At 39.1% G+C, this 12,341-nt stretch overlaps 1 protein-coding gene across 2 annotated transcripts in view; it reads right to left on the bottom strand.

Moving 5' to 3' along the window:
* RAD54B (RAD54 homolog B) overlaps window positions 1–8,990 on the bottom strand; it is a 93,113-nt gene extending 84,123 nt beyond the window's left edge. For both annotated transcript variants that reach the window (XM_044245290.1, XM_044245291.1), the window contains exons 1-2: window positions 8,900–8,990; window positions 7,964–8,111 (exon numbers count right to left, since the gene is read on the bottom strand). In XM_044245290.1, coding sequence (XP_044101225.1) covers window positions 7,964–8,095 — 132 coding nt within the window. In that variant the 5' untranslated portion in view covers window positions 8,096–8,111; window positions 8,900–8,990. The remainder of the gene's footprint in view (window positions 1–7,963; window positions 8,112–8,899) is intronic.
* Window positions 8,991–12,341: the final 3,351 nt, after the last annotated feature.

The raw sequence follows: 12,341 nt of genomic DNA, 5'->3' as shown, positions 1-12,341 counted from the left end.
AAGATGCTCAACAACATTAGCCACCAGTGATGCACAAATCAAAACCACAAATGAGATACTACTTCACCCACTAGTAGACTACAATCAAAAAGATAAGAGTAAGTGATGACAAAGATGTGGAGAAATTGAAACCCTCATACGTTGATGGCAGGAACAAAAATATGGCAGCCACCTTGGCAAAGAGTACAGCAGTTCATCAATGAAAGGTTAAACACACAGTTACATGATCCAGCAATTCCATACCTAGGAATGTACCCAAGAAAAATGAAAACACATGTCTACACAAAAACTTGTACACAAATGTTCACAAGCATTATTAATAACTCATAATTTGAAAAGTGGAAACAATCCAAATGTCTGTTAACTGACTGATAAATAAAATGTGGTATACTAATACAACATTATACAGTAAGGTAGGCAGAACAATGCTTCCCAAAGATGTCTATACTAATCCCCAGAACCTGTGAATATGTTAAAAGAAAGGCAAAGAAATTTTGTAGATGTGATTAAGATGTGCTTAAAGTAATCTCTCCTGAAATGGAGACTGTCCTGGTTTACCCAGGTTGGCCCAGTCTAATCAAATGATTCCCAGTCTGAGGGAACCAGAGACATAATAACATGGGAACTGAAACTGTCATTACTGGCTTTGAAAATAAAAGGGAAAAAATAAAATGCAGGTGGACTACTGAACCTAAAAAAGGCAAAGGAAACAGCTTCTCCCCTAAATGAATGCACGCAGTTCTGCCACCACCTTTTGCAAGTATCTTCTTCCATTTCATAGGCTGTTTTTAGTTTCATTGATTATATCCTTTGCTGTGCAGAAGCTTTTCATGTTGACAAAGTCCCAACAGTTCATTTTTGCTTTTATTTCCCTTGCCTCTAGAGATGTGTCTAGTAAGAAATTGATATGGCAGAAGTCAAAGAGGTTGTTGCTTGGGTTCTTTTCTAGGATTTTGATGGATTCGTGCCTCACATTTGGGTCTTTCACCATCTTGAATTTATTTTTGTGTATGGTGTAAAAAAGTGGTCCCATTTCACTCTTTTGCATGTTGTTGGTGTTGTCCAGTTTTCTGAATACCAGGTTAAATAAACTGTCTTTTTTCCAATGGATATTCTTTCCCGCTTTGTTGAAGATTAGTTGACCATAGAGTTGTCGTTCTCTCTCATTTCTAGGTTCTCTATTCTGTTGCAATGATCAAAGTGTTTGTTTTTGTGCCAGTACCATACTGTCTTGATGATTACAGCTTTGTAATACAGCTTGAAGTCCGGAATTGTGATACCTCCAGCTTTGGTTATCTTTTTAAACAATACCTTGGCTACTCAGGGTCTTTTCTAGTTCCATACAAATTTTAGAACGATTTGTTCTAACTTTGTGAAAAATGCTGGTGTTATTTTGATAAAGATTGCCCTGAATGTGTAGACAGAATAGACATTTTAAAAATATTTGTTCTTTCAATCCATAAGCATGGAATAATTCTCCATTTCTTTGTGTCTTCAATTTCTTTCAAAAGTCTTCTATAGATCTCAGTATAGAGATCTTTTATCTTCTTGCTTAAGTTTATTCCTAGGTATGCTATGGTTTTTGGTACAATTGTAAATGGGATCGATTCCTTGATTTCTCTTTCTGCTACTTCATTATTGGCGTATAGAAATGCATCAGATTTCTGTACACTGATTTTATATCCTGCAACTTTGCCGAATTTATGTATCAGTTCTAGCCATTTTTCGTGGAGTCTTTTGGGTTTTCTATACCAACACGTTGATCTTAGCCCGGTGAAACCTATTTTGGACTTCTGACCTACAGAATTATAATAGATTTGTGTTCTTTTAAGCCACTAAATTTGTGGTGACTTGTTAATAGAAGCAACAGAAAATTAATAAATTTGGCAATAAAAAGAAATAAATTATTGATACGTACTAAAACATGGGTGAGCCTTGAATACATTATGCTTACTGGAAAAAGTCAGTCACAAAAAGCTACAAGTATAAATGTATGATTCTATTTATATGAACATCCCCAAGAGGCAAATCTACAGAGACCAAAAAAAGATCAGTGGTTGCAAAGGGCTGAAAGACTTGGAGAAAAATGGAGAACAACTGGTAATATATATGAGGTTTCTTTCTGGAATGATGAAAATGTTCTAAAATGGACCTTGGTGATCACTGTAAAACTGTGAATATAATAAAGACCAATGAATTTTATGGTATGAGAATTGTATCTACTTAAATCTGTTTTTAAAAAAAAGAAACCTTGAATAAAATCTTTAAAAAAAGAAACCTTGAGGGCGCCTGGGTGGCTCAGTGGGTTAAGCCGCTGCCTTCGGCTCAGGTCATGATCTCAGGGTCCTGGGATCGAGTCCCACATCAGGCTCTCTACTCAGCAGGGAGCCTGCTTCCTCCTCTCTCTCTCTCTGTCTGCCTCTCTGCCTACTTGTGATCTTTCTCTGTCAAATAAATAAATAAAATCTTTAAAAAAAAAAAAAAAGAAAAGAAAAAAAAGAAACCTTGAGGGGCGCCTGGGTGGCTCAGTGGGTTAAGCCTCTGCCTTCAGCTCAGGTCATGATCCCAGGGTCCTGGGATGGAACCCAGCATCAGAAGGGAGCCTGCTTACCCCCCTCTCTCTGCCTGCCTCTCTGCATACTTGTGATCTCTGTCAAATAAATAAATAAAATCATTAAAAAATAAAAAAAACTAAAAATAAAAAATAAGAAAAGCTACCTTGGGATGCCTGGGTGGCTCAGTTAAGTACCTGCTTTCGGCTCAGGTCATGATCCCAGCATCCTGGGATCAAGTCCCACATTGGGCTCCCTGCTCAGCAGGGACCCTGCTTCTCCCTCTGTCCTTCTTCCCTTCCCCCCAGACTTATTCTTGCTTTTTCTCTCTCTCTTAAATCTTTTTTAAAATCTTTTTTTAAATCTTTTAAAAAATGAAAAAATAAAAAATAGGGGCACCTGGGTGGCTCAGTCATTGAGCATCTGCCTTCAGCTCAGGTCATAATCCTGGGGTACTGGGATCGAGCCCCACATCAGGCTACTTGCTCAGCAGGGTTCTGCTTCTCCCTCTCCTTCACCCTCTCCTCCACCCTTCTGTTCCCCCACTTATGCACACTCTCTCTTTCTCAAAATAAATAAATAAAATCTTTTTTAAAATAATTTAAAAAAGGAAAAAGAAAATAATTAAAAATAAAACAAAAAAATAAATCTTACTAAAAAACAGAAACTTGTACTTTCATCTTACATCGTGGCCAGAATTCTAAAGAAATGTAGGCTAAAACTGGGGTAGGGTGCCTGGGTGGCTCAGTCATTACCCATCTGCCTTAGGCTTGGGTCATGATTCCAGGGTCCTGAGATTGAGCCCTGCTTTTCCCTCTCCCACTCTCCCTGCTGTGTTCCCTCTCTCTCTGTGTCTTTGTCAAATAAATAAATAAAATCTTAAAAAAAAGAAAGAAAGAAAGAAAGAAATGTAGGCTAAAAAAACACACGCAGACCAAAAAAGCAGAGTTAAAAACCAGCAGACCCGGGACGCCTGGGTGGCTCAGTTGGTTAAGCAGCTGCCTTCGGCTCAGGTCATGATCCCAGCGTCCTGGGATTGAGTCCCACATCGGGCTCCTTGCTCAGCAGGGAGCCTGCTTCTCCCTCTGCCTCTGCCTGCCATTCTGTCTGCCTGTGCTCGCTCTCTCCCCCCCTCTCTCTCTGATAAATAAATAAAATCTTAAGAAAAAAAAAAAAACCAGCACACCCTTTTAACAACAAAAAGACAATCAATTAAAACAATCCATTAAAAACCAGGCAAAGGGTGGGGGGCACCTGGGTAGCTCAGTTAAGTGGAGCAGCTGCTTTTGGCTCAGGTCATGATCCCACGGTCCTGGGATAGAGCCCCACATCGGGCTCTGAGCTCAACAGAGAGCCTGCTTCTCCCTCTCCCTGCTGCTCTGCCTACTTGTGCTCTCTGTCAAATAAATAAAAAAATAATCTTTAAAAAAAAAAGGCAAAGGGCACTTGGTTGGCTAAGCTGGTTAAGTAACTGCCTTTGGCTCAGGTTGTGATCCCAGAGACCAGGAATCAAGTCCCGCATCAGGCTCCTAGCTCTGCGGGGAGTCTGCTTCTCCCTCTGACCTTCGACCTTCTCCCCTTTCATGCTCTCTCTGTCTCTCTCTCAAATAAATAAAATTGTTAAAAAAAAAAAAAAAACAGGCAAAGAACTTGAATAGATATTTCTCCAAAGAAGGTATACAGATAGGCAATAAGCACATGAAAGGATTCTTAGCATCACTATTCATAAGAGAGTTGCAAATCAAAACCACAATGAAAAACCACTCATATCTTCTAGGATATCTACAATAAAATTTTGTTACTTTAAACAAAATAGAAAGTAACAAGTGTTGTTGAGAATATAGAGAAACTGGAACCCTCACTCATTGCTGGTGGCAATGTAAAACAGTGCAGCAGCAGTTGTCAAAAACATTTTGGTAGTTCTTCAAAAAGTTAAATGTAGAATTACCATATGACCCAGCAATTCCAGTCCTAGAAAAATGAACATAGGGACTTAAACAGAAACTTGCATGCCCACACTCATAACAGCACTATTCACAACAGCCAAAAATGAAAATCCAAGGATCCATCAAAAAATGAATGGATTAAAAAAAAAACAAAAACAAAGAATGGATAACTAAACTATGGTGTATACATACAAACGAATGTGATTCAACCAGACAAAGTCATGAAGTTCTGACACATACTACAACACAGATGAACCTTGAAAATATTATGAAATATAAGTGAAATAAGCCAGAAACAGAATGGCAAATATTGTATGATTCCACTTATATAAGGTAACTAGAAGTCAAATTTATGAAGAGAGAAAGTAATATATGTTTACAAGGGGGTGGGTGAAGGAGGAAATAGGGAATTACTGTTTAATGGTGGTTACAGGGTTTGTCTGGGGTAATGAAAAAGTTTCCAAATGAAAATAGTGGTGATTCCTATACAACAGTGTGAGTATACTTACTGCCACTTATTTTGCAAACTTAAAAATGATAAAAGAGCAAATTTTGTTATATTTTACCACAATAAAAAAAGGAAAAAAATCTGCTGACAGATGGTGACTACATATAAGCATGACATACCATATGTAATTGTCAGATCACTATGTTGTAAATCAGAAATATAATATTGTATGTCAACTGCAACAACCAAAAAGGAGAGGGAAAAAGAATTTGAAGACTTTAATCCCCATACCATGAATGGTTCAGAAAACTGTAGAGCAGAGGAAATGTGGATTGCCAATTTTATATACCTTCTAATACCTTTAAATACCATCTATATAAATAAGACCTGTGGTCTTAGAAGACCAAAATAATCCTTTCTTTTCGTAGTAAAAAACAAGACTGGTGGGGAGCCTGGGTGGCTCAGTGGGTTAAGCCTCTGCCTTAGGCTCAGGTCATGATCCCAGGGTCCTGGGATCAAGGCTTGCATTGGGCTTTCTGCTCAGCCAGGAGCCTGCTTCCTCCTCTCTCTCTCTCTGCCTGCCTCTCTGCCTACTTGTGATCTTTGCCTGTCAAATAAATAAATACATAAATCTTTAAAAAAAAAAAAAAAAAAAAACCCAAGACTGTTTTAGGAGTACCTGGCTAGCTCAGTCAGTGGAGAACATGACTCTTCATCTTGAGTTCATGAATTCAAGCCTCACATTGGACATACAGCTTACTTTTAAAAAAAAAAAAAAGGTGCGGGGGGCACCTGGGTGGTTCAGTCCTTGGGCATCTGCCTTCGGGTCAGGTTGTGGTCCCAGGGTACTGGAATGGTGCCCCACAACAGGCTCCTGGCTCCCTGCTTGGCGGGGGGCAGGGGAGGGGGACGCTGCTTCTCCCTCTCTCACTCCCCCAGCTTGTGTTCCCTTTCTCACTGTGTCTCTCTCTGTCAAATAAATAAATAAAATCTTAAAAAGAAAAAGGGTGCGGCAGGCGTGGGAGGGGGCGCCTGGGTGGTTCAGTTATTGAGCATCTGCCTTTGGCTTGGGTCATGATCCCAGGGTCCTGGTATCCAGCTCCAAACTGTGCTCCCAGCTAAGTGGGAAGCCTGTTTCTCCCTCTCCCATTTCCCCTGCTTGTGTTCCCTCTCTCTTTCAAACAAATAAATAAAATCTTAAAAAAAAAAAAAAAAATGGGGGGGGCAACTACTTTAAGCATTTACTTTTTATAGATAAAAATTTAAGGAAACAGGGGCAAACTGGCTGGTTCAGTCAGTGGAGCATGCAACTCTTGATCTTAGATTTGTGAGTTCAAGCCCCACACTGGGTGTAGAGATTACTTAAAAAATAAAATAATATCTTTAGGGGTACCTGGGTGGCTCAGTGGGTTAAAGCCTCCGTTCAGGTCATGATCCCAGGGTCCTGGGATGGAGCCCCACATCAGGCTCTCTGCTCAGCAGGGAGTCTGCTTCTCCCTCTCTCTATGCCTGCTTCTCCACCTACTTGTGATCTCTGTCGAATAAATAAATAAAATCTTTCAGGGTGCCTGGGTGGCTCAGGGGGTTAAGCCTCTGCCTTCGGCTCAGGTCATGATCTCAGGGTCCTGGGATCAAGCCCCATGTCGGGCTCTCTGCTCAGCAGGGAGCCTGCTGCTTCCCCACCCCCCGCCTGCCTCTCTGCCTACTTGTGATCTCTGTCTCTCTCTCTCTGTTGTCAAATAAATAAATCTTTAATAAATTAATAAATAAATAAAATATTTCAAAATAAATAAATTAATTTAATTAAATAATATCTTTTTAGAAAAGCAAATGTCCAGAATTGTGATACAAATTATTACTCAAATACATTTACTCCTTAAATCACCTTATCTAAAGTTTCTTTTAAGATTTTATATTTAATGTTTTATTTAAATTCAATTTAGTTAACATATACTATTGGTTTCAAGGGTAGAATTTAGTGATTTATCAGATGCATATAATACCCAGTACTCATGACATCAAGCACCCACCTTAATGCTCATCACACAATTACCACATCCCTCCACCCATCTCCCCTCCAGCAACCCTCAGTTTGTTCCCTATAGTTAAAAGTCTCTTATGAGAGACTCCCTGTTTTTATCTTATTTTTCCTTCCCTTCCCCTATGTTCATCTGTTTTGTTTCTTAAATTCCACATATGAGTGAAATCATGTGGTATTTGTCTTTCCCTGACTTATTTCGCTTAGCATAATGCCCTCTAGTCCAAGCCACAAGATTTTATTTTTAAGTAATCTCTACACCCAATGTGGAGCTATGAACTCATAACCCCAGTTCAAGAGTCACATGCTCGGGGCGCCTGGGTGGCTCAGTGGGTTAAAGCCTCTGCCTTCAGCTCAGGTCATGGTCCCAGGGTTCTGGGATCAAGCCCCACATCGGGCTCTCTGCTCCACGGGGAGCCTGCTTCCTCCTCTCTCTCTCTGCCTATCTCCTCTGCCTACTTGTAATCTGTCTGTCAAATAAATAAATAAAAATCTTTAAAAAAAAAAAAAAGAGTCACATGCTCTTCCAACTGAGCCAACCAGGTGCCCCTTATCTAAAGTTTTCACTTACGTGGTAACTTTAAAAAGAACACTGATTAAAACAATTTATTTTTACAAGAATATCCACCCTGTCCCTCACAGAAGTATTTTTTACTGTTAACAGACATTTATCCCATAGATCCAACAGCAAGTCATTCCCTTAAAAAAAAAAATTATATAAATTATATATATATACATTTATGTGTGTATATTATATATATATATAAAATACACACACACATACACACACATACATGTGTGTATGTGTGTGTGTGTGTAATGATTACTCTAAGGTTTTTGGAAAACTTTGTTAAAGATACTAAAAATTCCTTCAGGCAGTAAGCACTATTAACCTCTTAAATGACATTTTTTTTTAAAAATGCACGCTTCTCTATATTACGTTTTTTTTTGGCTTTTTTGTTTTGTTTTTTGTTTTTACCTCAAGTAATTTTACATCTGGACTCTTTGTATTCTCTTCATCTAGACTTGGATTACTTCTCCCTGGTGGTATAAATTTTAGTTTTTTGAAGGGATTCCCCTGCAACTGACTTGGTGCGGCAGATCGTCTCATATTCAGCAGTATTGACCTAAAAAATACCCAAAACAGAAATCACCCATGAATCTGATAGAATTAACTCCAAACTTGAAAAGAGCTCATCACTACAACCATATCTTTAAAAAATATAAGAAAATAACCCTGTAAAAAACCTTAGAAAACAAGTTTCGCAGCTAGTGAGATTTTATTTTCATCACAATGGGTTACTGAAAAGAATCTAAGGCTTAAGTTGAACGGGTAAATTAGAGCATATGGATTCTGATAATACAATAGATTAATGATAATGTAGTCTTTGAAGGGTGCAACCATTAAACTGGGAGGGAGCAAGAACATAAATAAAGCAGCCAAGAACCAGCAACAGACCTGCTTTTTCCGCTTCCAACTACCGTAAGGAGCGGTCACACTCCGTGACTTAAGTCGCTCCTTCGACTTTGTGACCCCGCTAAATGTGCCTACAGACATCACCTATTAATTAACCGGCTAATACCGTGCAGGATAATGTAGATTAGTCCTGGTGCAAGCCCAAGCACCACAGAAGGAAAGCCGGCGGACCGCTGAGAGACCACTGCCCATAGTCTCCTCTCCCTGGGACCTTCCCACCACAAACGCACCCCTACCGCCAGCCTCCGCACCAGCCACCCCGGGGCGAACGGCGAGGACGTCCCTCACGCTTCAAGTCGCCAACCCCCGCTGCCCGCGCCTTTCCACCACCTCCCTTCCCTCCTCTCCCAGAGGCTTGCTCCGGCGCCTCTCCCTACATTGTCCCGCACGACCCCACAGGCTGCCCAGACTCATAAGGCTTCCCCTCCAAGGGCTTACCCGCAAAGATCCGACAAAGGCCGAGCGCCCTGAGAGAAAACTCGGGGAGACAGACAACCCCTCACCACCGGAGGAGGTTAAGGCTCCCGCCTTGGCGCAGCCTATAGCAGAAGAGCAAGCCGCGCGTGCGCACTACCTTTCAGTTGTTGCGCCTCTCTCGGGCTAGCCCGACTCTGATTGGACGACCTTAACTGCGCATGTCTCTGCGTTTTCCTTTAAGCCTCTGTAGTTACATTCAGATTTATGGTTCAATTACTCTTAATCTCACAAAACAAACTGAGGGTTGGGGAGGAGGGGGGCATGGGGAGGGTGGTTGGGTTATGGACATTAGGGAGGGTATGTGCTATGGCGAGTGCTGTGAGGTGTGTAAGCGTGACCATTGACCCCTGTGGCAAATAATACATTGTATGTTAATTTAAAAAAATAATTTTTTTAATTCAAAAAAAGTATTTACTTGGAAAAATATTTGCTTTTGTTTGTTGGTTTGTTGCCTATTGTCACATTCTGTAGGTGCTGATACAGACCTCATTTTAGAACAGATGATGTATACTTCTTAAATCTAAGAACAGCTACGTGGATGTGTTTAAGCAAGTAGATGGTCTGCATAATAGTATGTGCTTGGAAAAATAGTATGCAAATGTACTTTACCAAAAAGCTCTTAAATTATGCAGCATTTTAGGAATGAAGTGACTTTAGAAACATTGCTAAAATAATATAGGCTTTTAAAGTACCTGGCACAAATAGGCAAACTAAGGTTTTAGAAGTGTTCTGACACCTTTTAATACAGTGACAAGGCAGAGAAATATATGGGCCATAGGCCTTTTAATGTAAAGTTCTCTCCAGGGTCACCTGGGTGGCTCAATGGCTTAAGCCTCTAACTCTTGGTTTCAGCTCAATCTCAGGATCTCAGAGTCCTCTCTGAGATCTCAGAGTTCACGCTCTCTCTCAAATAAATAAATAAATAAATAAAATCTATATTTTTAAAAAAGTATCTCCAAACCAGATCACTGTCTGTATTATATATAAAAATATTCAGTTTAAACAAAACACTTAGAAATGCATGAGTAGGGGCATCATGACTCAGTGGGTTGAGCTTTGGACTCTTGATCTCAGCTCAGGACTTGATCTCAGCATCCTGAGTTCAAGCCCCACCTCAGGGATGCTGGGTGTGGAGCCACTTGAAAAAAAAAAAAATGTGTGAATAGAATAATTTTCATAATTTAGCCTGATTTTTAAAAGCCATTAATTCTAGGTTTGCCTAGGTGTTTCAGTTGGTTAAGCATCCCACTAATGATTTCAGCTCAGGTCATGGTCTCAGGGTCCTGAAATCAAATCCCACAATAGAAGCTCAGCCTGGAGCCGGTTTAAGACTCTCTCCTCACTTTGCCCCTCCTTGCTTATGCTCTCTCTCAAAAAAAAAAAAAAGCCATTTATTCTAAAATATATGTGAAGATTTAAGGAATATTAAATTTTACCAAACTGTGGTAGACTGGGTATCATTTTTTTAATATTTATTTTGTTTTTTAAGTAAACTCTATGCCCAATGTGGAGCTTTAACTCAGACCTTGATACCCAGAATCACATGCTCTACAACTGAGCCAGCCAAGGGCCCCTTTATCATTTTTTTGTATACAAAAATGTGACAATTTTGGTATTTTAGCAAAACTAGTGTTTTAAATAAAGATGTTATGAATTGCATAACAGCAAACTTTGGGGTTAATTTTCTACAATGAAGAGAAGAACAGGGGCACCTGGGTGTCTCAGGCATCTGCCTTCGGCATAGGTCATGATCCTGGGGTCCTTGGATGGAGCTGTGCATCATGATCCCTGCTCCACAGGGAGCCTGTTTCTCCTTCTCCCTCTGTCTGCTGCTCCCCCTGCTTGTGCTCACTCTCTGTCAGATAAATAAATAAAATCTTTAAAAAAAAAAGATAAGGACAAACAGCAAAATTATAACTGATGGGTATAATATAAATGAAGTATAGTCTTACTTATAACACAGCAAATAAAATACTCTTCTTTGAAATGGCAAATTTCAAAAGGTTTATTTGTATTTTATAGGAATTATTTATGAGAGGAGAAATCAATCACACTTTTTATTCTAACAAAAATAATCATCATGTTTATTTTACTTCACTAAATTATTTCATGGTAGTAGATAAAGATGGACTAGGAAAAAAGGATAGGCCAGAAAGATATCAGTCATTTTAGTCAGAAAGAATACAACTATTTCTCAATACTAACATATCTTATTACATAAATAAGTGATTTGTAATTTTCCGCATTTCAATCGCAAAGTCTACCACTTGCATCCAATGATAAAGAGATAAATGAGTAAACTATATAGTGTTAGATAATGAAAAGTCGTAAGCAGAAGAGGAAAGCACAGATGGAAGGTATTGAAATTCTAGGTAGGGCAGCCAGGGAAGGCTTACTTGAACAAAGGTCTTGAAGCAATAACGCACGGAAGACCAGTAGGAACGGTCAGAACGTGGTAGCAGCTGAAGCAAAGTGAGCTCGGAGAGTAGTAGATGAGGTCAAAGAAATAACAAGGACAGGTGAAAAACCTGTGGGTGATTGTAAGAACTCCAGCTTTTATTCTGAGGCCACTGAAGGGATTTGAGCTAAGTTAGGAAGCTATTCCTCAGTTGGAAATTTAGAGGAATCCATATGTAGAAATGCTATTTAAAGTTATACACTGAATGAAGATTCTTCATCCATGATACAGATATCTTTGGAAACAAATATTCTGATAAATTTTAGTTCATTTCCTTCCCTTCTTTAATCATTGAGTAAGTACTAAAACGTTTCTACCACTAAATACTTTTTGTAAGGACATTATACTGTGTTTGCAGGTTAGATCTATTAGTGGTAAAAACTTCTGTAACCCTTGAGTACTGAGTAATGTATAGAATGTTGAATAATTATATCATACCCCTGAAACTAATATAACTGTATGTTAATTATGCTCCAGTAAAAAATTGTTATAAGCTTTTGTAACTCTTAACTTTTAATAAATTTTGAATTAACATTATTGGTTATTGGTAGTATTGGTTAATTGATTAGCCAACACCAACATAAGAGCTGAACATTTCTCCTGGGGTAAGAGTGGAGAGGAGAAAGAGAATTTGGAAACCTCCTTTTAGTGTGGTTGCCCTCCTTTTTTTAGTTGTGTTTATTTCATCAGTCTTTATTTCATTTTTGTAGCCACTACATTTCATCAATTCTGGACTGCTACTTTTTACTTTAACTCTACAATAAATATCTTTGATAACATTTCTCTTCTGATTCATACTCTCCTCCACATTGCACACATTCTGACTTCTATTTTATATTTCAGAATATATGAGAGAACAGAGATCCACCAATGATTTAATTTGAATCACATAGCAAGTTAATAAATGGGAAAGCCAGGTTCTTCCTTCCCCTAAGTGGCCTCAAG

Source organism: Neovison vison, chromosome 4 (assembly GCF_020171115.1).
Source record: "Neovison vison isolate M4711 chromosome 4, ASM_NN_V1, whole genome shotgun sequence".
NCBI classification, from domain to species: Eukaryota; Metazoa; Chordata; class Mammalia; order Carnivora; family Mustelidae; genus Neogale; species Neogale vison.
The sequence above is the reverse complement of the archived record's forward strand: the minus strand, read 5'-3'. Positions and strand labels throughout refer to the sequence as shown.